The 26317-nt window shown below is 40.7% G+C and overlaps 1 protein-coding gene across 10 annotated transcripts in view; it reads right to left on the bottom strand.

Moving 5' to 3' along the window:
* The window catches only part of LOC147032529 (neuronal cell adhesion molecule-like), a 486552-nt gene that overhangs the window by 96938 nt on the left and 363297 nt on the right, over positions 1 to 26317 (bottom strand). For 9 of the 10 annotated variants that reach the window (XM_085870245.1, XM_085870240.1, XM_085870241.1 and 6 more), the window contains 5 exons: positions 25893 to 26015; positions 23114 to 23290; positions 19664 to 19708; positions 7979 to 8090; positions 956 to 1140 (listed from right to left, as the gene is read on the bottom strand). In XM_085870245.1, coding sequence (XP_085726371.1) covers positions 956 to 1140; positions 7979 to 8090; positions 19664 to 19708; positions 23114 to 23290; positions 25893 to 26015 — 642 coding nt within the window. The remainder of the gene's footprint in view (positions 1 to 955; positions 1141 to 7978; positions 8091 to 19663; positions 19709 to 23113; positions 23291 to 25892; positions 26016 to 26317) is intronic. The other variant, XM_085870247.1, reaches the window with a different exon arrangement.

Consider the following 26317-nt stretch of genomic DNA (forward strand, 5'->3'; position numbering starts at 1 on the left):
ACACACACACACACACACACACACTTGGTTAATTGAGGAGGCAATTCGCCCCATTATGCCAGCGTTGCACTAGGCCCAGTATCACCACTCACTCGTCCACACACACGCTATACGTACCATCCACACACAAGCCAATAATCTCCATACCCCTCTATCTCAAATGCTTACAGGTACCTATCAAATTCCCATTTAAAATTGTTCATCCCCTCTACTGCCACAACCACTGCCACTGGAAAACCATTCCATGCATTAACCACTCTACAACTGAAAGGCCTCTGCCTTAAAACTGCCCTAACTCTCATCTTCTTTACCCTTAAGCTATGGCACCTGGTCCTCACCCTGTCAACTCGAGTCAAAAAGCATGTTCTTGAGTCTTCAAAACACAAACCGAGTGCCAAATTCAAACAGAATGATGGGGACTCTGGATTATCTGATATTTGGGATAACATTCAACTTCTTGGTTCATGAATGGTGAGGAGAGAAGAAACATCTCCAATGACAAATGATTCTGGTAATTCGTTAATCATCAAGTCTCCACCGTGGGAACAAACTGAATGGAATAAATCAGTTGTATGTTGAACGCTGTGGTCAACATAAGCTGTGGTCTGAGGAATATTATATGATCACATATTCCAAGCCCACATCTTCGGTTATATACACCTTAAAATACAGATGAAAAAAAACCATCATTTTGGCTGGGAGGAGTGGGTGGGTTTTTTGTGGGAGGGGCCATAATAAGTCTCATGATCTTTACAAGTACCCTGAATTCCTCGAGAATCAGCCAGAAGCAGTCCCAGTTGAACTTAAAAGTTTGGAGCAAATATAAATTCTTATTAATGATACATACATACATATATATTGAACAAATAAATTCCACAATTAAAAAAATAATTTCCACTATGAATAATGAATTCAACTAAATTCCACAATATTTAGCTGAGATGGTTGACCTCACCTTCTACAGTGACGTCCATAGTGTGCCATTTTTCACCCAAAGGATTGCTTGCACGACATTGGTATTTTCCACTGTCTGCCTCCGTCACATTCTGCACAGACAGTGTCTTGTTGAAATTCTTAATGAGGAGCCGGTTCTTTGGCAGCTCACCACTGACCTTAAACCAATGTATCTGAGGTGTAGGTCTGCACACGAAATATGCACATTAATGTCAAATAAATGGCAGCTTACCTTCCAGCATGTATATTCCGCACAATAATGACAAAATCACACAAGAGATGATATTTGCATATAATCCCATATGGGTCAGCTCTACGACTGGGGAGATTCCGATTTGCATCGATATTGGCCAATGAGCAAGAAACACGTCCGTGGATTGATTTCCCTTCTCAAGAGCAGTCGTTATCAACTCTGCCATTCTTTTGTGAGATTGCTGCCAAATTCCAAGCTTCATCATTTACTACCTGCAGACATTATCTCATATTGGCTTCCAAGTATGAACCTCAAAACAATTAACTGAATCAAGATTCAAGAACAACCTAATACCATATCTTATCCACATAATGAGTGGACCCAAATGAGTGTTAAATTTTAATCTCTGTTGTCTTGCGAATGGGGAAACTTAGCATAACAATTGTGCATTTTGTGAGGAAAGCACCAAATTTGGCAGACTAGTAGCCTATCATATTATGAACAGATTTGGATATTGGGCCATCTCAAAATTTTTGATTGCAGTAGAAAATGGCTGCCACAGCCATCAGCGGCTGAATTTGAGATGGCCCAATATCCAAATCTGTTCATAATATGTTCAGCTACTAGTGTGCCAAATTTGGTGCTTTCCTCACAAAATGCACAATTGTTATGCTATATTTAGCTAAGTTGCCCCACTATGTATCTATTTGAATGTAAATGCAATTTTCCCGTTTGCTTTGTTAGCCCGTGCTTGTGAAGTGAAAAGTGGGGTTAAGAAATCTGTCGCGTGTGTATAACATAGAAAGAATGCATGTACATAAGTGCATATTGAGTGGACATCGAAAATTTTCAAAGTACAATTTTTACGCATTGACCTCAGGAAGTGTCGATAGAAGCAATTACAAATTTGCCACCAGAAAAGTTGGCTCACACCCAGGGCTGCTCGGAGTCAGAATGGGCCCCAGGGCAATACACTAAGTGTAAGGCCCCCTTCAACTTTTTTTTGAACAACCTATATGGAGGCTTCCGTATTTTCATCATCAGAAACACATGCCATATTTAAGGGAAATTGTGGTGTTGTTCACTTATTCCTACATGCAGATTTGTTTAACACATTTCATCCGGATGAAATGTGTTAAATAGTCGAACCCTCCTGTGCTCTTTTACGTAATTACAGTGATTGTGATTATGTAAATTGTTCCCACAGTTGTTTATTTTACAAGGGAGTGTGTCACTGTCCATGTCAATGTGGCATGCCAGGGTATCACCCCGAGTGGCATGGAGGGAGACACAAAATAAAGCTGCCCCCAGCGTCATGACAAACAATCATTATATGATACAAAAAAATAGAAGGAATAATTACAGGCCCATATTATGCCCCGCAATGAATATTATGCCCCATCTCCCCCATGGTAGTTAAGCATGAATCACATTTGCTCTACGGCTAGGATACGGCGGCCGTACCCCCCCCCCCCCTGAATTGACAGAAACGTGCGGCAGCCGCAGAGTTTCTGAGGTGGCCTCAGGGTGGCCCCACACCGTATGGCTATCTTTTACAGGCCGTAGGGGTCTCCGTGGAATTAAGCGCGGAGTTATAACTTTTTTCATTTCTAGGTTGGCCGTAGCAATTCGACAAGCCGTAGCCATGACGTAGATGTGTTCCACGTCGACCGTACGTAGGGCGTACGGTGGGCTTGTGTTATTCGTGCGGCTGCCGTAGGCTCTTATCAATGAAAAATGAATTTTGCCAACCCCCAAAAAATTACGGTGGCCGCACTATTTCCACGGTCACCATAGGCTAGTCCTAAGGCGTCCCTGTGTTCACCCTACGGTGGCCTTGCGGTCTGTGTGACTACCTGCGGGCAACGCAGGGTCGACACACGGTTCCCCTATGCCCGTCGTGCGTCCTACGTACGGCCTCCATGGCAGTCTGCGTCGACCGTGCGTCCACCGTGCGCTACCGCTAGAGATCGGAGTATAGGTGTTTGCCAAACACATCATCACATTTCACCAACAGCTCAGACCAGACACATCACCATGCCTCCAAAGAAGCGATCAACTATGGACAAGGGGAAAGGTGCCAAGAAAAAGACCAAGCCAGAACAACCAGCACCATCTGTATATAACCTGGTCCACAATCTATATGACAGATATGAGATATGATATACATGTGAAAAATAACTGGTATATATACCCACTCGTTACCGTCCGTATGGCCGCACGTTCGTCTTAGGGCCCCCCTGCGGTTGCCTTGAGGGCACCTTGAGGCTACCTTGCGTCTGCCTTGAAAATTCTATGGCTGCCGCAGGGACGCCCTAAGGTCACCGTGCGACATCAAATCAAATACCGTACGGCACCCCCACGTTTTCGGTCTCCACAATTTCTAAATACCCCGTGCGGCTACCTAAAAAATAAAAACATATGTGACTGCTACATTGTGTGACCGTGGAAATACTGCAGCCACCCTATAATTGCTGGTGGCCGTAGATTTTGTAGACCCTACGGCCGCCGAGCCAAATGTGACTGAAGCATTACCCTGCCTGTGCACCCTCCTCCCCTTCTCCCCTTCCCCCTTCCCTCTCCCCTCGCCCTTTCCCCCTCCCCTACTCTCTGCACCCCTGCTCACACCAAGTCCTTCTCAAGACTGCATGGGGCAAGTATTTTATGAATACCATCTAGTTTTAATGTTATTTTTACTCTCCTGCTTCTATTTTTTTTTATTTTTTTTTGGATTCTCATGTTATATTTGTAAAATTAATGATTGTAAAGTTTACCTTAATTCGGCATTTGGCCACGATGGAAGTATATTTGAAATAAACCTTTAATTAATTTATTATTATTATTAATATCATCAATTATAAATTTATGAGGTGTGTGTGTGTGTGTGTGTGTGTGTGTGTGTGTGTGTGTGTGTGTGTGTGTGTGTGTGTGTGTGTGTGTGTGTGTGTGTGTGTGTGTGTGTGTGTGTGTGTGTGTGTGTGTGTGGGGGGGGGGGCATGTTTTGTGTGGAGTTCTGGTGGAGCATTCTGATGTGGAGTGTGATACACTAAAATGGTCGTCATGATGCGCCCGAGTTGATTCGGTTAATTAACTACAAAGAACCTGGAAGAATTCCAATGTTTTAAATGCATGCCATGTTAAGGTGTATAGAGCAGCTTGATGGGTCCTTCCACAGCATGGCCTTCTACAATTACAAAATAAATAACAAAAATAAATATAACATTGTAACAAAGTCTATATTAATGAATCCTAATAATATTAACAACAAAAATAATAGCGATTTTGGCAATGATAATGACAAACTTATAATCCCCACCCTGACCCAAGCTCATCTGGGCTTTGTGAAAAGGCAAGTTTATTCTCAAGCAGTATGGCAAGCTGGTAATGCTACAAGGCCTTGAAGACCAATGAAAACGTGGTCCAATGGACCAACGGGCCCACTAGTTATTAAAAATGAGGGGGCTGGTAATGCCACAGATGCACGTATGTATATGGATATCACATGTGAGACAACATTAGGAGACATCTTTGTATTTTTATATTCATTAAAAGGACATTAGTTGACATGGACAAATCAAAATAGTATTGGAGATTTGAACGTGGAACCCCAAAAACATTAAGTATGTGCTCAAGTGGCCACAACACACAGTCAACCTAAAATGAGAACCAGGTCAGCAATTAAATCCATATGCGTTCAGTCAAGGCAGTTCAAGGATTCTGGAAATGGAAGATGAGGTATGGGAAAACTGTGGGGGGGAGGATGATGTTTTAGATAAACTGTCCAAATATACCAAATTATCACCATTTGTGAGTTGTGACAAAATCTGACCAGGTGGCAGGCCAGAGTGCCATGACATTAATGTTGGCATTGACAAGAGTGTTCCTCGTTAGAATTGCCCTGTAAGTAGTAGCCTTGTCATGCTTATATTAAGATCTGCTATAAGATTAGTCCACATGTTGTATGTTATAAATATGTCAAAATCTTGACCGACGAGGTCATTATACAAACATTTGTGCTGTCAACTTTACTCGGGCCTTCAACCTCATATAAACCACTCCAATGTCATCGAAAAGCTCATTTAGCTTGGAGTCGATGCTTCCATCCCACCTACAGTGTGTAGTTTCCTTTCCGATCGCTCCCAAGTGATTCATTATATCAAGGGCAAACATCGAACACCTTGTGTCAATCGTGCAGAGTTCCACAAGGGATGAAACTAGAACCAATATTGTTCCTTGTTCTGGTGAATGATACAGCTGTAACAACAGGATACCGTTGGAAATATGTGGATGACTTGAGCATGGTCGAAGTGTTGCACAGAACTCAACAAAGTTCAATGCAGCCCATGTTGATGCACTTGGTGATTGGTGTTACCTTCATGACGTTCGGCCAAAGCCGGAGAAATGTAATATCATGCAAATCTCTTTCCTTCAGAATGTCCCATCCCAATTAAACATTGTCATTGATAAGATCCCTCTGCAAAGAGTTCAATCGTTCACTCTCCTTGGTGTTATAACCCAATCAGATCTGAAGCGGAATTGTCAGGTCCATCAGATGGTATCTCGTGCTGCATGAGGACTCTATGTTCTTTGAAGAAATTCATTGTGAATGCCCCTGATCTTGTTGAAATTTCCAAAGTGTTCATCCGCTCTTTGCTGGAGTTTGGTGTGCCTGCGTTGGGTTCTGGCATCACAAGGGCTCAGAGTGATCTGATTGAATGACTCCAGAAGTGTGCGTTCCATTTTATGGCATGCCCTTCTATTCAGTCCTTCACACAAAAACTTAGTCATTTTGATGTATCCATACAATTGTTACGTGAATGCAGGAATGAACTTCTCTTGCGTTTTGGACTTGGTCTTCTAAAGTCTGATCGTGACCATGACATTCTTCCTTCCACCCATCAATCTGTGTCAAGACAAAATGTTCAACTCGGAAATGCTCAACATCTCGACCTACCTCAGGGTATGACTCAAAGGTATAAAAATTCAACAATTTCTTTTTCACCCGAAATGCTTAATTATGTTATGTAGGTGTACATATCAATTACATGAATAATATTTATTACCTCCACCACCGACGGAGAAGGAGGTTATGCTTTCACCCCTCTCTGTCTGTTTGTTTGTTTGTCTGTTTGTGTGCAGGATATCTCAAAAAGTTGTGTACGGATTTATATAAAATTTGGTTGACAGGTTGGGTGTGTGACCACGACAAATTGTTTCGATTTTGGTGAAGATCCCAATCCAGATCTGGATACGATAATTATTTCATTTTTTAATAGTTATTCTTCACCATTGAGAGATCAAGCCAAAAACGATATGTAGCATGATATTTCAAAAATGTATTGGGTCAGATATGTTCTCATGGATCAGGCATTACCTGGCGGAGGTATGCACTCTACCCAATGTCCTTCTAGTTTGAATTGTGTTTTCATTTTGCTTGTGATCTTGTTGCTTTTACGTTCATTTTAACATTGATTTTTATTGCTATTCTGAAATCAAATTACATTCACAGCCTTCTGACTGTCTTTACCAAAGGATGTTTTCTTTAATAAACCAAAATGATGACGATGATCTCATTAATGCATCAATCTGCCATCATATTCCTTAGATGCAGATCAAGTTGGGACAAAAGGTTTCAGCAATTCCAGCCCACATCAAGATTCACTATGATGTCAATGATATACAAAGAGGCAAGTGTTATGTTCAGACATGCTTTTACCACTGCAAGCATGCTTGGATGTGTTACGGTGCAAGTCTTGCATGCTGAACAGGACTACAAGCACGGATCCCTGCATCACGGAGACAGTATTGATATATCCTGCGAGATCCAGTGAGTTTGTTTGTAGTACTCTGGACAGTTTGGAAACTATTGCATAGATGGGTAATGCTGATGTACCAATCCTGATTGGGAGTCATTATAATGACATTTCCACTTCTTGGCATATCTCTTGTTGATCCAGTGGCTTGATAACATCTTAGGTCATTAACAGTTCCTCTCCTTACTTTAAAGATCCTTTCAACATGGTGAATGCAAGATCCACTGCTTGTATAATTGTAAAGGATTGTTAAAGAATTTAATCAGTGTGTTTTTGGATGATCCACATGCTGGTGTTTCAGAAATATTGTTGCTTAGAATGCTTTGTGTCACCTCTAAAAATCAAGGGTGCATGAGTTGAATGTGCTGAACGATTTTCACATGAGGCAATTACGTTGTGTGAGAACTTGCAATCGTGTGTTCTGCACACCCTTCGTGCCATACAAGCACTTCAAATAAATGCTGGAACAGTCCTTTAACAATTAGATTGTCAATTCCTCATGTTCGGTTTTTTTTTTATGGCGGAGTGTATTACTCACTTGAGGTACTAAAATGAATCTCTTGGATTGCATTCTCATAAGTTTTGAGACAATGGTCTTGGATAATTCTGTCTATTTTTACATTGATATAGGTTTGAAAGAGTTATACAGATAATAATATGGACAAGAACAGTCAGTCATATCTGTGTACTTTTACGTAAATTAAAATCAACCCTATATGTGTCCATAAAGAAAATATCAACAGATAATTGGCAAATCAATAAAGCACATGTATAGGATTGGAAACTGGGATTGCCAGATCACGAGCCCTGTGCTCAGTTTGGAACGCCTGCAAATAGGCTAACAAAATCTTATGTCCATGGCCAATGGATGTGACGAGTTGAAAACACGATCTTGTGGATTATAGTACCTTCGATATTAGAGCATATTTCACGACACAATTTGGACAAAACAAGGCAGATACAAAGTGTATATTTTGAACTTGAATGGCTTAATCATTATGTGAAATGAATCACTCACAGTCCTTCAGCAATGCATTCCAGTTTCATCGTTTCGCCTCGAAGCACCAGCACAGTGCTGGACTTATCTTTGGGCACAAGGAAAGTAGGTGGGCGGTGTTGCACAGAATCTCCTGTGATAATTAAGAAACAAACAATCTGGTCAAAACATATTTGTTTAATGCCATCTCATTTAGGTTGCAACACGTTTGAGCTGTTTTTAGGAACACTCACAAAAACAAATGGTATTACGGATGATTCCATGATCACAAATTTTATTTCAACTCAATATCACAGAGTGTAAAATGCAGAATGTTATTTCTTCACTTAAAATTATCAAAATATGTTCTTGAAGCAAAATGATTATGGGTAATTGATTCACATCTATTGTGACAAAATTGGAACTGCATGTCAAACTCCATAAGTGGTCATCGATCTAATATATAAAGAAGAAAGTTTGTTTGTTCCCTGCTGGAACCAGTGCAACCAAACTTTGTAGGGCTTACTTTTTCATCTGGAGGAAGGTCGAGGGACATGTTTGGATAAAAAAAGAATAGAAAACTCAATAAAACAAGGACAAATGTGTCCAAGAGCAGCGTCCTAAAGGTTTTGTCGGCTAAATAAAAAAACCAACAAACAAAAAAACAACAACAACAACAACAACTTCCGATATTTCTTCACGTGCCTTGATTAAGCCAATAGCGAGACCCGTCATAGTGTATTTACGTATTTATGAAATAAATAGTGTATTTACGAAATTACAATACATTAAATGGAATAATCTTTAAATAGTAACGTGAACTTTTCGAAACTTTAAAGCAAATGTCTGAATATATTTAAAAGTTCATGATAGACGCTCTCAAAAGGCATCCTCAATGCGAGGATGTGCACAGGTGTTTAGTATTTAAGGAGATCCAGATCCTGCATATAAAAGAGTCGAGTCCTAATATAGAGGTTTTGACTTAAAAAGAAGAAGAAGAAGAAGAATAACAACAACAACAACAACAACAACAACAACAACAACGCCGAGCTCTCTTAGAGCCACGTCTAGCAAGCGAGACACTGCTAAAAAAATTAAAATCAGTTAATTGGCTTTCGATACGTATGCCTGCTATTAAACAAAATTACATTGTGCTTGTACACTCCCTGCATCCCCCCCCCCGCCCCCCCAAGAAATGATCGAGTCATATGTATTGTGAATATCGTATGTTGAGGTTGTCATGATTTGTTGTCAAGAACACATTTAATTGTTATAATGTTAACATGTGCGCCTGTTATAAAAAACTGCTTTACACAGGTTTATAATAACACCTACGTGTTCAGGCCTTGAGTGAGTATGTTCTTATACACTGCCTGGGATTTTCTTGGGAGCGATCAAGTCACATGTTTTGTGAAGATCGTATGTAGAGGTTGTAGTGATTTGTTGTATTGTAAAAATTGTAAAAATGAAATCGATAAAAAGAAGTTAAAAAAAGAGAAAGTGGTCCACAGGCATTTTTAAACATCCAAAATTGGTAATTCATATAAAACCATAAGACCAACATTCCCCAATTTGTCATGCAGGAAATATTTAACACATATTTCATTGATTTCCCCTGGGTAACGGGAAATTTACTCCAGCAAGTAGAAAATAAAGAAACTACAGGTTTAAAGCATGGTGGAGGCAGTTTAGTATGAAGCACACCCTGGGCTATTAGCACACTCAATAAAAAAGCTTGAAGCTTCAAAATTATTACCTGAGCTGGTGTCCAACATGATAGTGTGAAGGCAGCAAACTTATATTTGAGCAATCTTGCATGTGTGAAATTGGAGATGCGACTATAAACGGTTGGATCGGTGCTAGTCAGGGCATTGCAACAATCAATCTTCTGTTCCTCGGAGGGATGGCTATCTGTCTGCTTCAATTCGATACTCGAAGTTAAATAATTTCAATGTTTTTCAAAAAAATTTAGGCGAGGTGTAGCAAGTACCTTGGCCAAATTCCAAATTCCTGTCCTAACCTTTAAGGAGAATTGCATCAGTGAAATAGGTGAAGCACTTCTAAAATGAAGCTTTCTGCTTTTCATTAATGATCTCTCTGACTCTCTGGAAAATCCTCTTTATCTCTTTGCTGATGATTCCACCCTCCGCCATACCAACTGCCATCCCTCAGATCAGCAAGCAGAAGCTTCCTCGCTCTCTGCAGATCTGGATAAAATCATAAACTGGTCCAACACGTGGAACACATCTTTCAATCATGACAAACCTCACACTCCCACTATGTCTCTCCGAAAGGACAGTCTGGAAACCCCCCACCCCCATCTACTTTCTCAACAATCTTCTTGAAGAAGTCCTTTCATTCAAGCTTCTAGGTCTCACTATCTGCTATGATCTTTCCTGGGAAAGCCTCATTTCCAAACCCGGTGTTCCTCAGTCGAAGACCCGGTGTGGAGAAGTCCTGGCACAACAACTAATTCACAAAATATCTGTTCATGATGATGATACTCCATGACATTATATCTACGGCCGTTATATTTTCAAGAAGTTGCATATTAATAAGAGAGAATTTATTAAATAGAAAATGCTGCATAAATAACATGCAGCAAAGTACATTTAAAATGCAGCAGATGAAGCATTTTTTTTTTTTTGGTAAATATATTAAATACAGTATTGCACTTTACAGGGGCACTGCATAACACATAATAATGTACAAAACAAAAACATTTAAACAAACATTGCACTGTATCAGAAAATATATTTAATTTCTTGGCATATCTAAACATTCCGCAAAGAAAATTTACACTGCACAGATCATTGTCCTACCTAACATAACAATATATTATAGATTCAAGTCCGAAGAGACCCATGGCCTTTGAATATGGTTTGTGAATAAATGGCAAGATATCATCGGGCCATTAATGGAAATGGCATGAAACCATCACGTTGAAAGACATACAGCAGTGGAGTTAATCGAATTACATAGCGTTACTGTAAATATATTATTACAGGAAGCATTAAAACCAATGCCTGAACCATGTGACACTGGCTTACATTAACACCCTGACAGTTTTCAGAAGGTAAAACTGATGGAAATACATTTTTTTTCAAAATTTGTGTTTGTAAAAAAAAAAAAAGTCATTACAAGCAATATAGCGGGTGTCATGATCATACAGGGCTACAATCAAGTCGTGTCTTTGGCTCTGTTCCCATGTTAGCTGGTGCTTTCTCAATTCATTATCAGGGGTGGTCACACAGGAATGGGACTACTGTATTGGGAAGCATTTGGATACCTGCTTAGTGGTTAACATAAGGAGATCAAAAGCAGATGGCGTGCCCATTTTGCCATTGGTAACGTAACCCAAGGTGTTTGAGAATATGCACACAGCATTTTTTAAAGCACAGAAAATTCTTTAATAAAATATATTGTGTGAAAATATGATATGTTAAGTAATGGTGTAAAGTAAGGTAGGTTGGGTGGGGGTGAAAGAAAAAGGGGGATTATGCTTATCATTTGGCTAACGATCCAATTTCTGTCCAAAAAAAATATTCAATGGCACGAATGGTATTGATCTCATTTGTAGGCATAGACAGACATGATCATTTTAACAAGTTATCACTTCAGATAAGGCCTATTTTAAGTTAACTTTTAGGAGTGCAGTAGTCATCAGTTTCCTTTGAAATATTTTACATCAGCAATGTATCAGATTTAAAGGAGGTCATGTATAAATGTATAAATGTTTGTATAAATGGGTAAAATGTATAAATGTTTGTGTGTGTGTGTGTGTGTGTGTGTGTGTGTGTGTGTGTGTGTGTGTGTGTGTGTCTCCTCCATAACTCTAAAACCATAAAACCTAGCAGCCTGGAACTTTGCATGCTGATTTTAAAAAAAACCCAAGGAAATGCATGACTGAAAATTGGGTGTTTGGGTTAATTAAAACAATCCTTTTGAACATAATTAAGGGCCTTATTTAATTATATCCTTTGCCAGGCGCATCCTCGGTCATCGCTCTTTGGGGTCTTAAGGCGTATCCTAGGTAACCTCGCTTGGGTCTGAAGCCGCCATGTTTTTGGGCCTGCTCAACCTTGCCTTGACTCAGAACAGACCGCAATGATTTCTTAATGATAAAGTTTTATTTTCACTTTTATCACTCTCACTATCGAGTGCAGCCTGTGGCTGCTGGTTGCATCATTGGTTGGGACACGGCTATGCCGCTGATGCAGTGTCCCCCTTACCGGTACACTGGTGCTCATTTTTCCGACCTTGGAAGGATGACAGGCTGAGTCAACCTCCTGGTGTATTAATTCAGCGGCCAACGGGGGCTTGAACTCAGGACCCTAGGATCCCAAGCCGCCACCCTCACCACTAAGCCAACACCAGGCTTACTTTCATCACTAATATTATCGAATGCCTGTTCATCATAGCTGTGAATCACTGAGTACATTGCAATGCATATAAATGCCCGGAGACATCAGCAACTGTTTCGTTTATTTCATTTCCGCACATGCAGACACCGTAAGCATCTCTTAAACTAAGCAGAATTTCAAAATTGAAGCTCCAGAATCGAACTTACAAGCAGTTTGACTCCGAGAAAAGTGTTCATTTGTTCAATTCAGTCATATTTGACATTTCTGGCATCTCTGGGAGGTGTATGTTTAATATGACGGTTTTGGTGATTGATAAATAATCGCATGCTAAGTGAGCCGTTTCTTTTCAGCCATTTCGTTGGAGTGCTTAAGCCACTTGGTGAGCGCTCTACAATATTCGCAATGTCAATGAACACTGCATATCGATCGACTTGAACAAAGTTCACGGATCGATCACTCGCATGTGTTGGCCACATGTTCTGCGGTGCAACAGGTGATGGCTGGCTTGCTGAAAATGTGAAATTTTAATTTAAATGACTATTCCCCTTTTTGTACGATCTTTCATTATATGACCTGTCAGGTCGGCATCGAAGCTACAATCAAGTTATATTTTTGAACAAATACAAATGATATGTTTTGCTTTTGAAAGGTTCTTCAACCATTTCGTGGACTGCTTTGTGAAGCCACTTGGTGCGTGCTCTTCAAGTTTCGGTGCCGATACCATGGTTCTGTCCCAGTTTGCAGGATGGCAAAATAAATGATACTAGCCGAAACCCCGTCACAGACGGATTCCGTTCCATGAGCCCAATATGACAACCAGTGGCGGGTCTTGTAAGAGCCGGATCCCAGTCGATGTACTCCATGGCCTTACCTAATGAGGCCTACAAAACGTCCTTGTACACGACATTTTTGGTGTACACTACTCCTTGTGAAGAAGTCCCCTGATTTGTGCATGTGTCTACTTTGACGTACAAACACCGTGTCAAAACTTCTCAGGTCACAGTACCGAGAAAAACATGACGCGACCGCTAGGAGGAACACAAAATTGGTCCTTCAATATTAATATATGTTGTTCGTCTTTCGGCTGCTCCCATTAGGGATCGCCACAGTGGATCATCCGTTATGATCCGCAGACTGATTTGGCATAGGTTTTACGCCGGATGCCCTTCCTGACGCAACCCTGGTCGCCTCTTACGACACCTAAGGATTGGGTCGCCTAAGGATTGGGTTTCGCCATGATTCCAGGCTGCTCTACACCCTCTCATAGCGTGGCCCAATGCAGAGCTCCCGTCCTCAAGCGATCCTCCAACCCAAGCCTCCGAGTAGCCGGATTACAGGCGCACGCCACTATGCCCAGTTCTTCAGTATTAATATATAGATGATGATTTATGATACAATGAGAAAATATATTTTCTGTTATGAAATAATGAAATGACATACCATGGCGGGAAAGCCGAGAGGTATGCATGCTCACTCTGTGTAGCCTGGATTAAAATTCTGACCCAGCTATAAACTGTCACCCCGGTGTTTCACAGGCAGGGTGATGCATCAATGTGTGTGCTGTCTCAAGGATAGACAATAAACTGGGTGTCACATCTGCTGGAATCCCTCACCCCACTCCCTACCCCCTCTCTCCCACACCTCTCCCTCTTTCCAATACCTATACCTATACCTCTCTCTCTCTCTCTCTCTCTCTCTCTCTCTCTCTCTCTCTCTCTCTCTCTCTCTCTCTCTCTCTCTCTCTCTCTCTCTCTCTCCCTGACCCCTCCCCTCCCCATTTCCTCTTCTCTATCTTTCTCATACAACCCTCCCTGGTCCCCCACCCCTCCCTCTCTGTTAAGGGGACTAGCATATATACGAATCAGATATGGAGTCTGCTGACCATTGGGGTGCAATGGTTGCTGCAGGTATGAGCATGCATACAGGCAGGCCTTTGCCAGGTAGTCTGTGCGGATTTTAAATGCTCCTGCCACAGGTCTCAAAGAGTGAGTGTGTGTGTGCGTGCGTGCGTGCGTGCGTGCGTAAGTTGCTGTTATTCCCGTAGCTCCAACTATCACTGGTACAACTTTGGCATTCTTCAGCTTCCAGGATCTTTTAATTTCATTCTGCAGGTCTTGGTATTTGGTCATTTTCTTCATTTCTGCATCGTTTAGTCCAAAATCACTGATATTAACACTGCAATTGCAATGCCTTCTTCTCTTTTTTGAAACGAAGTATGATATCTGACTGCTTTGTTTTTGATGGGGTTATGAGGTCGTACTTGAGCAGCACTTCCATGTTTTCAGTGTTTGCTTTTGGTTCATGTTCCCACAAATTTTCTGGAACTGGGATATCAAAGTTTTTGCAGATGTGCCAGCGGATTACTCTATAAACTCTGTTGCGTCGTCATGTGTACAGCTGTTCTGACATGAGATTGTTTTTTTGGGTGTGTTCGGTCTTTCAGCATAACACATCAATCCCTTTACTTACGCCACCTTCACCCCACACCTTTCTCTTTTATTTTTCCTCCTCCCCCCCCCTCACTCATTCTCTCTCGCACCCCTCTTTCTCTCTCTCTGTCTCTCTCTCTCTCTCACCCTCTCAACACCTCCTCACACCCTCCCTCTCGCAGTGCATGGCAAGATTGTTGGTGTAAGTGATTAATTGGCTAGCATATACAGTATGTCTCATGAACTTACTTTTGATATGTCACATCCGGTTTAAGACTGACGGAGTTACCTCTAACGTTTCGCATCCAGCATGTTTGGAGTGCTGTCACCATTTTATCTTTCTCAAACGCGAGGACGTGGACTTCGTCAGAAAAACGAGAGATTTCATCTTGGTTGGCTGACGTGAGATTCCCACGGATTGATCAGCATTCTCATTTTGCTCTGTTCCCCGGTCAGACAGGGGTAAGTTCCTTTAGAAATTCTATGATGCTTTTTGATTATTATCGCCGTTGGTGCTCCTCAACTTATCTGTTTGTCTTAATGACGATGCAATTTTATTAAATCGTAAACAGAATTTAACTTACATGATTTATGTGATCATTGTAAGAAAAAAGTTATTAGATTTGATTGTGTGATCTCGTCACCCATGTTGGTTCGATACAATTAATGAATCAAACAATCCTCACGTTCGGTTTCCAAATTTATTGGTTATGTTTGTGGAGAAAAGTGTGCTTGTCCAAATGTGCCATAATGCATATCTTGTGAAGTATGTAAACATTGTCTGCTCTTGGTGTATCTCATGTGTTACCATGGGTCAAGCCTGCAAAGCTGTGTTTAAATATATTTGTCGTTGCATACTCAATATATTTATTGTAAATATTGAAGCAACATTGTTTCATTTGAGAAAATCACCATAAAGAAAGCTGGAAATTGCTGGAATCATTAAAGCATCATTCATTCAATTGCTTGAGGTATTTAAATTGCGACCTGCAGTGTATCTCTGCTGAATAGTATTGTTGTATCTTTTCGGGCTCTTCCATTCCCTGCTTTTCCGAACACAGCAGGCATCAACTATCGTCCTGCATCTTGCTTCATTCTTCGCACGTCACATCATGGCGTCAGAAGTGGGATGTGCAACAGTAACCCCTGTCTGTGGCACTAGTACGAGCCACGTCCTCTGAGAAGACTGATGACTAGACATCATTGTGGTGCTTCGATAAGATTGGAATAATGTGTGTACTGATTCCTGCTGATAATTTCGAGATTCTGGACCTGTTGTTTGCTGTTGGTGACGTTATTTGACCCTATTAAGTATTGTAACTATTCTGTGATACTCGTGATTTGACTTTTTTTATTTTCACCACTGTATATTTCAATGCTTGCGATTGTTGTAACATTATGGCTACTTCAGAATAATTGGAAACTGCTATTGCTTCGTTAAAAGAAGAGTTAATTAAAGAAAAACAGAAGTCAGCATTAGCAGAAAAAGATGCGTCGGTGGCAAAAGCAGTGAATTGCAACCTCGTTTGAGAGCTTGGGGACAAAAACAAGCAAAGACCACAAATTCCAGCCTCAAGCAGGGATTCAACTTCAAATGAAGAACACTTAGCATCTGTGTCGTATCCACACAAATTGGAGTGTTTCCCGCGACAAACATGCAAAGTCAAGTGACCTTACAATACAGGAATGGGTGGTCAATGTTCGCTGTCAGCTGGCTACTCAGAAGTAAAACAACAAACAGCAAGTCGTTTTATTCTGGACCACTTATCAGGAAAAGCTCAACAGGAAATTATTGGGAGGGGAGAGGATTTAGTCGAAGATCCTGAGCAAATATTGCAAGTTCTTTCGAACGTTTTTGGCGTTGGTGACACCCTGTCACAGCTCCAAGAGCAGTTTTTCGCATACCGCCAACGAGATAACAAAGACCTTCTGACGTATTCGCTGAAGCTGGTCAACATCTCTGATAGAATTGCCAAGATGGATGCCTCCTTAAAAGTATCAGAGAAAGCACACTGAAAGGACGATTAGCTGGTGCTGTAAGAGATGAAAGAAAACCTGTTGCAAAGAGAAATTTGCCATCTTAACATGGAATCCTCGGAATTGAGCTACTTCGACACCCGAGATCGATCCCGACAGTGATTAGGTGACGGTCAGAAACCACACGACAAGAAGAACACAGTGAAAGAAGTCATGTTTCAAGAAACAGCCAGTTCTGAAAGCGAACTGCCGAAAAAAATTAAGAGACAAGGTGAACAGCTTTCAGCCCAAAAGCAGCAAATTGAGAAGCTACTACAGAACTCACAGAGATCAGGTGGAGCTGGCTGGCAATATAGGCAATTCCAACAGAATAATGATCACGGGCACCATTGGGATTGTGGGTCAACTGTCCATCTATGCAGGGATAGCGCACGTCAGGGAGAATCTGGTCATCAAGATGGAATTTCACAGGTAGATACTTTCAATGAGAGCAGCCTGTCATTGTGGGCAGCATGGCAGGTAAACAGAGGGATCAAGGCTCGATGCCACAGAAAGCTGTTGGCAAGTGCCCGGAAGTTGGGGTCACGATTAGACCCCTGGAAACCAAATATCTCTGGACCTCATCTCTCAGGAAGCAGGTCTTAACTGAAGTCCATGATAAGTCAGGACACCAAGGAGCAGACAGCACCAATGAGCTGCTGCACCAAACTGCACCAAACAGATGAGATGTTACCAAGTATAAATGGAGGCAGATGTAAAGAACCACTGCAATATATGTTTCAGGTGTACCCTTTCCAAGTTCCAGGTTAACTGACTCATGGGTTGCTCATTGCAAAAAAAAAAACCCTCAAAATGTCTGACGTTAGATTGTACTGTTCTTGAAAAGTCTTGTGGTCTAGAAAATGTCCTTGTGATGGCTGAAGTCTTTAAAAAGTATACTCAAACAGTGACAACTCCAGACCAAAAAGCTACTACACATGCAAGAGTGCTTGAGAGAGATTTGGAGATTTGGAGTACCCTGAGAAACCATAGCGACAGAGGCAGAAACTTTGAAGGTTCAGTAATCCGTGAGCTTTCCTCCATACATGACATCTGCAAGTTCCTTTGGAGAAGCTGTGATGCTTTATGATTATGATCATCGTTGGTGCTCCTCAACTCATCTGGTTGTGTCTTAACGATGAGGCAGTTTTATTAAATTGTAAACAGAACTTAAACTTCCATGATTTATGTGATGTCTGTGAGTAAAAGTTATTCGATTTGATTGTGTGATCTCGCCATCAGTGTTGGTTTGATACAATGAATTAATCAAATAATCCTCATGTTCGGTTGCCAAATGTATTGGTTAATGTTTGTGGAGGAAGATATGGTTGTCCAAATGTGCCATAATGCACATCTTGTGAAGTGTTACATGGGACAAGCCTGTAAAGCTTGTATTTAAATATATTTGTAGTTACAAACTCGATATATTTATTGTAAACATTGAAACAACATCGTTTCGTTCGAGGTAATCGCCACATTTTCACTGAAAATTGCTGGAATCGTTGTTGAAGCACCATCCAATTAGTTGTTTAAGGTATTTAAATTGATACCTGTGGTGTATCTCTGCTGAATAGTATTGTTCTATCTTTTCGGGCTCTTCCATTCCCTGCTTATCCAAACACAGCAGGTATAAACTTTCATCCTGTGTCATGCTTAATTCTTACCGAATCACTTTTTACTATATACCGGGATACAAAGACTAAAAATGCCAGATTGGAATGCCTATTGGTGAAGAAAAACAACAACATAAAGGTAACTTCAAAATACTGCAAAGACGAAAAAATCTGCATTATTTCCTCCACTACCTTATGTTTTCACCCCTATCTGTCTGTCTGTGAACAAGATATCTCAAAAAGTTGTGGACGGATTCTGACGAAACTTGGTGGAGAGGTTTGGTGTGTTACAAGGAAGAATTGATTCCATTTTGGTGGAAGATCCGGATCCTTATCTGGATATGATAATTTTTTAAACTGATTCTTCATCATCGAGAGATCGGGCTGAAAACGACATACAACACGATTATCTCATAAATTTATAGACTGATTTGGATAATAGTTGGGGAATTTGTTGGGTGTGTGATGAGGATGAATCAATTTGATTTTGGTGATGATATGAATCCAGATACGAGAATTTTTTTGTTTTTATTTTTAATTTTATAGCACGATATTTCAAAAAGTTGTGGCCGAGTTGTTACAAAACTCGGTGGATGAGTTGGTTTACGTGACAAGAACACGCCAATTCAATTTTAGTTCAGGTCCGGATCCAGATCCGGCCTATCGTTGGAATACGAAACATAAACCGTTCAACGTGGTGGAGGAATGAGTTCTAGTTTTAACCTGCATCCAATTACATGCTCACATTTTCTCCAATACAAAATTCAAAATACCATTGGACGAGAAGTCGATGTTCGATCATGCAGTGGAAACATTGGGAAAATATATCTCATAGCTTGCTCGTTGCAGGTACATCATTCATTTTGAGTGGTTTGGTACTTGCGTGACAAGTGAGAAGAAAACTAGAAGGTTTGCTACGAAAAAAAACAACATCTCAGATGGTAGCAATACATGGCATTTCATACATGATGGAGGTGATCGGTCACATTTCTCATAATGTGCTAATTTTGCTCAGCATGCTCATGTTATCAACACTTTGATCGATGTAATCTATTTCATTTTGGTTGCAGATGGGATGTCTGTGTCAGTGAGACACAGACCTCCCATATGCAACCACTGCTCGTGGTACAAATGTTGTGGATACTTGATATGGATATGTACCATGCAGCTGTGACACGTGGAGAGGAAATGGTAACAAAATGGTGATTGCACATGGGATATCACATCACCATGCGAATGGAGTATCCATGTACATTATTCCAAGACCAAGACTTTGCAGGCAAACTACCATGACAGATGACTCACCGTCACCTGCATTTGTGACTTGTTCCGATTCATTACCCAACTTGGCTGAAAATAAACACGCACGCAGAACCACAAAAATTCTTTCCTTTCCGAGAAATACTGTGTCCCAAGAAAATAATACTAGAATAAATGAAATCCAACAAAAATAACATAAAACTCCCTCTTCCTTAACACTATGCTCTTCTTACATGAGGGGATCCATTCTATAATCACTGGTCTCTCCCTATGAACTACTCAAGATATTCCAAGCTTAACAGAAATGTTCCATTCACAGGACGTTTCAAACTCCACTGTCTCTCAATCTTGTCTGTCTCTGTCTGTCTGTCTCTGTCTGTCTGTCTGTCTGTCTGTCCTCTCTCTCTCTCTCTCTCTCTCTCTCTCTCTCTCTCTCTCTCTCTCTCTCTCTCTCTCTCTCTCTCTCTCTCTCTCTCCCCTAGCAGTGGTGTTGCTACTCATGTTAGAAGTTTGAACTCCCATAAACAATGCTCCAATGTCACCTCTCCTTATCCTTATCCCCTAGAATACCCCTATTTTCGCATTCCTCTCTTGAACCAACTGCATGGTGTATCATCTACTTTGTGATGATGACCCCACTCACACCTTTATTTTTTTTTGCTAATGTGGACCAATCCATAACCAACTCTACTAACTTTCTATTCTTCATCTGTGATGGTTTCAACTGGCACCATTCCAATTGGTTGAAATGTATCTTTCCAGCAGCCAGCAATGGCATTGCTCTGAAGACATCTGCGAGGAGCGCTTTACAATCTCGACTTCTTGAGCACTCTCACAAATGCTTGCTCCTTTTTTCTCGTGCACATATCTATCCCATCTCATTGATTCCATCTTGCTCAGAAACTACTTGCTTCATCAACGTGGAAGGCAAATTAACCCAAGATCAACCTTAATTCACTCTGCAAGGCCTGAAATGTGTCATATATCTATGCTCAGGCAAACTCGAAAACAAAGAAAGGTTATTCAAGCCTGTCCGTTTTGATTATACCTAAAAATTATACCTTTGCTTTTGCTTATACCTTTGATTATGTATTATTCAAACCTAAAAACTTGATTATATCTTCGTAAATGCATCTCTAGTGTGCAGTGTGCACCTGCACCCATCCACTCTCCACCCCCTGGGTGTGATAAAACATCATGTTTGAGCAATATGCATTTGCTCCAAAGGAAATTAACCAAACCCATAAATTCTCATCCACACTTTACCCCCCCCCCCCTCACCTTACCCTTCTAACCCCCAATGCACATTTCCATTGCCTCCTACATATTATCAGCTTCTTACTTGAGAAGTGAGAATAAATGGCCCCCACACTTTTCAACGCTTGCATGGACTGGATTCCGGGGAAGATGTCGGAGAGATCAAGCTGCTGTGTATCGCTTGGGAATATCAAGATCTCTGACTTTGATGTCGCAGATGATGCAGTCATCCTTGCGAAAACACTGGATGTCCTTGTAGGGGCCCTCAAGGCACTTTATGAGGAATCAGAGCCGCTGAGACGATGGGTTTCGTCAGTCAAAGCAAAGATCCAGGCTTTCAATGACATCGTTAATGCTGGCATCATGTCTGTACCTGTATGTGGTGAGGATGTTGAGGACAGGGAGAGATTCACTTACCCTGGCAGTGATATTCATGCATCTGCAGGTTGTGAGCTGGAGGTGAATAGATGTCCGGGTTGGTCCTGGGGAGTCATGAATTCACTGGATCATGGGGTGTGGCATTGTCGGTACTGAGGCAGGATGATGAAAGTCTGAGTCCCCAGGTCCTTGGGGCTTTTAGTCTTGCCCTACAGATGTAAGAGTTGGACTCTGACAAAGGATCTGAAATGAAGACTTAACTCCTTTGGAACCAGGTCTCATTGGAGAATCCTTCGCTATCACTGGTCAGACTTTGTGTCCAATAAGCGGTTGCTGAGAGAGTCTCAGATGAGGTTTGTTACCTGTATAGTCCATAAGCATCAGCTGCGGCTGTATGGACACATGGCTCGTTTTACTGATGCTGATCTTGTTCACCAGATTCTCTCAGCAAGGAAGTCTCGTGAGTGTAGAAGGCCAATGGGATAACAATGTGCGTCGTGGTTGCAGCAGGTTGATTGGCATCTCATGGAGATGGAGATTAGCCACATATCTGCCTGGGGGATGGCCAATGGCCATACAGAGCCCCCAATAGTACTGACGGAGAGTTGATGCAGCAACGCACTGCTCCAGCGCATGCTCCCAGAGATATCCTAACCTAACCTAACTTGAGAAGGCTGATAAATATCTCTCCACTCTCAGCAATTTCTCGAAGACAGCCTCAAATAGCACTTGTGCCTATGTTTCCAAATCCAGCTCTGACATTCTTGCTTCTCATCTTTCGGTTCTCTTCTGCTTGTCATTTATCTTCGGTCACCTTATATGTGCTTGGAAGACAAACTAACATCACTCCATTCTTAAGAATGTTGCAAATATATATATATATATATATATATATATATATATATATATATATATATATATATATATATATATATATGTGTGTGTGTACACTCAACTATGGATCAGTGAGCCAATTTCCAGTTGTTAGCAATGGCATGGAAGCTATTATCAATGCAGAGAATGACGTTTTATTTTTCAGATGGCTTGATCTCTGATCATTGTGAGATTATGTCCAGGTCAGTCAATTCTGTATTCTGCTGTTGTATTTATATTTACAATAGGTGTCACGTTCAAGCAATAGCTCAAGGCTGTGTCTATGCATAGGCATAGATGAAGTCTTTGACACTGTCATCTGGCACCTTGTCCCAAATTTTTTTGTCTGTGGCATCCAAGACGACCTTCATTCATCACTTGCAGACTTCCTCCTTTTACGCAAACTGTGTGTAGCTCTCAAAGTTATCCTTTCAGTTCTTCTCACTGAGTGGCTTACACACAAGACCTGCTACTTTTTCATTGAAAAATAGGTTGTTGGCATCATTGCAGTATTCAACTTTCTCACTTTTCCTCTTGCTCCTCCGACTCCTCCTACTTGCTCCTCAGCCATCATGTTCTTCCCATCCCCTCCAGGACACACATCTTCTTCTCGTAACCCCCATCTGGTTCACCTTTTAAACCCCATGCATATTGCTCACAACCACTCCTTTGTTTCTCTTTCCTGATGCATACGTAATTGCCTTCCTGATTTCCTATTCATTCATATAAATGTTTGTTATGAATCAGCCTGCTCCCTACCTTCTCCCTGTCACTATGGTAACCATATATATTGTGTACGTCTCTTTCACAAGCCATGACCTCATGTACAAAAGACACAAACGATACAAAAGAGCATCAACATCGACATATTACAAAGAGCAAGTAAATCTTGTGAAGTTTGATACACTAGATCATTCACTTCCTAGCAGGTAACAGCAACAAGAAATCATCAGAGCATGCATGAATCAAGTTGTGTTGCTCACACACCGTTTGAAGATTTCACCACAATGGTCATCGGCTGCTTCTCTTGTATGGTGCTTGTGTGGGGAAAGTGGGCATAGCACGTGTAGTCATCCCGAGCATCTCTCTCCAGAATGTTAGAAAAGTATAGGTTACTATCGAGTCCTTGGGAAACACGCTCGTTTTGAGGCAGGCGCTGCATGACTGTGGTAGATGGCAAAAGAGAATGGAATTGAGTGAAGTAGAGGAGCGGTTGTGGGTTAATAAGGTCCGTGAAGGGTAGGTTGAAGGTTTATTGAATAAAACAAAAGTTTTCATTGTGTCGTTAATCTATTTACAACCCAGGAGGCATGTCAGCATCAGTGGGCAACAAATGTTTTCCAGAAATTTATTAAACACATGTGAGATGACTATTACCAATAAAGTGGTATATTGGCATTTAATCAAAGCCAACTGACAAGCACAATGTCACAGTTCTGCAAAAGGCAGACTCAATGGGTAAAGACAAATATATATATATATATATATATATATATATATATATATATATATATATATATATATATATATATTTTCTTTTCTTTTCAAAGTAATTAACTCTCATTAAGACAATAAACAAGGATTCAGTTCGTTAAAAGGAAGCCAAGTGGTAATAGCAACCTGGAATACAAAAATGAAAGGGGTTTTATGGTTGGCAGGGACTTGTAGTCGAACAGATTTCATGCTAGCCTGGTGTTGTCTCAGTGGTTAGGGTGGTGGCTTGGGATCCTAGGGTCCTGAGTTCAAGCCCTGTCGGCCGCTGAATTAATACACTAGGGGGTTGACTCAGCCTGTCATCCTTCCAAGGTCGGCAAAATGAGTTCCAGTTCCAGTGTATGTACTGGTAGAGGGGCACTGTATCAGCGACACAGTCGTGCTTCAAGAAATGATAGCTACCTCGGCAGCTAAGCTGCCATACGACCACCACACAGATTTCGTGTGAAAGTTTGTGCAATGATACAGACTACTCCAAACAAGTTCCAGAGGAATTGACATCAATGTTTGTCAAAGCATTTTTGTTAAAACCAAGACAATGTCCAATAAACGACAGATACAAGATGTAATTCTGTGTAAAAATGGTGTAAGTCTAAATATAAAATAGGGTGCATCAAACGCCCACTTTTTTGAGAAAGTTTGAAAAACATAACGTCGATAGGACAGATGTGTTCGAATATATGAAAAAACATTTCTCTTTTTTTTTTCAGAATTTTCGGTCATCATCTTGGGGGTCCACATCGGGGTCAAAGTTCAGGCACGCAGCTCCTGCGCATTTTTCATAATAAGTGTTATTTTTCACTGTATAGTGATCAAAACTTGTATCTGGTGGTGAAATAATTCTGACATATCAATGTACTGCTCCTTTGGTGATGTTTGTAACATGGTTGGCTTGTAATTTGTTGGCACAGTTTTCCGGAAAATTTGATTGGCTATATCACTATACATCTATATCACTATATATCTATATCAAAATCTATATCACTGGAACATCACCAAAGGAGCAGTACATTGATATGTCAGAATTATTTCACCACCAGATACAAGTTTTGATCACAATACAGTGAAAAATAACACTTGTTATGAAAAATGCGCAGGAGCTGGGTGCCTGAACTTTGACCCCAATGTGGACCCCCAAGATGATGACCGATAATTCTGAAAAAAAAATGAGAAATGTTTTTTCATGTATTCGAACACATCTGTCCTATCGCCGTTATGTTTTTCAAACTTTCGCAAAAAAGGGGGCATTTGATGCACCCTAATATAAAAGCAGCTGAATTTATCCGTCAGTCTATCCTGTCACACACTTTCTGCTGGGATGGAATTACGGTATTGCCTCTGGGACATTATTACAGTGTTATGTCTGGTGGTTGGCTAGGCCTCCATGGATGTGCATGTCAAAATGTTTCTCTAATGAAAACAATTACAAATATTGACTGTCAATAAACTGTATTACTGTGCTGTAAGATGTATAAGTTAAGTTGTTCAACTGCTGTCAGCGAAGTGACAGCTTCAATGCAAGTGAGTTCAGTAATGGCTGTGGATTGGTAAGAGATCTTGAGCAAGCCCACATTTGACCAGCTACTGTTAAGAATTGAGTTGAAGCTTGAGAATGAAGGATATGTAAAATTACAGAGAATTGGATGTCATTGCTGGATGTGTAGAAACTATAATTCCATTTCACTTGAAATTGAACAAGGTGAGGGCAAGGTGTGTTCCAAAAACAAATCTCACATTCCATAAAAAGGCAAATCATGTGGCTGCTACAACATAGGTAATGCTATTCTTGAGATGGAGATGATGTTTTGAAAACGATCTTGTGGAACAATCTGAGACAATGCCTGTCTCTCGGTATTGATTCAGTGTGCAACAATACTAATTTCAAATGGCAAATGCGACCATTTTACTCTTGCAGAAATGGGTTGGAAAGTTAGATATTTCCCCTCATAAACACAGAATTGTCATCTTGTGATCTTCATTTTTGGACCAATCAAATAACATCAAAGTGGCATGAAATTTACAAAATATAAAGACGTCGAAGATTATCCTGAAATGGTTGCATACCGGTCCCAAATATCTCTACATGGATGGTATCATGGTGCTACTGTACTGATGGGACAAATATGTAGGTTTTGTAGGGGTCTTTGAGAATTTGGTGAAGTTTCATCAACTATTCCCTGTTCTTTTAATTTTCTCAAATTAAAAGTCAATGACAACCTTGAACTACCCTTGTAGAATTTTCCACAAAATAACATATTCATGAGGCACTCACAACGGTCCATCCAGAAGATGTCTGGAAGAGGCAGGCCAGAAGGTGGATTGCAAGGAAGGATGAGTGGCTCTCCCAGTTTGACAGTTATTGGTTTCAGGGATTCTTTAGGCCACAGAGGTGCATCTTAGGTTTCACAGGGTATAAAAGTCGAGCACAAATACGCCAAGAGATGTTAGTAGCTTTACAGACCTTATTCATTTGAATACATAAAAAAAAAATACAAAATCATTCTCATCACATAAATATAATATTTACTGACTCAAATTCTCTGCAAAAGCTAAGGGACATTGGCGTTATATTGAAGGTCATCAGCAATTAAAATCCTCAATAATATAAACACTAGCCCACCCACCCTCTGATAAAAGCACATAATATGGCATTATATATATATATATATATATATATATATATATATATATATATAT

The sequence above is a fragment of the Eptatretus burgeri genome, chromosome 2 (genome assembly GCF_056783735.1).
Source record: "Eptatretus burgeri isolate ZD-2024b chromosome 2, Ebu_testis_v1, whole genome shotgun sequence".
Lineage (NCBI taxonomy): Eukaryota > Metazoa > Chordata > Myxini > Myxiniformes > Myxinidae > Eptatretus > Eptatretus burgeri.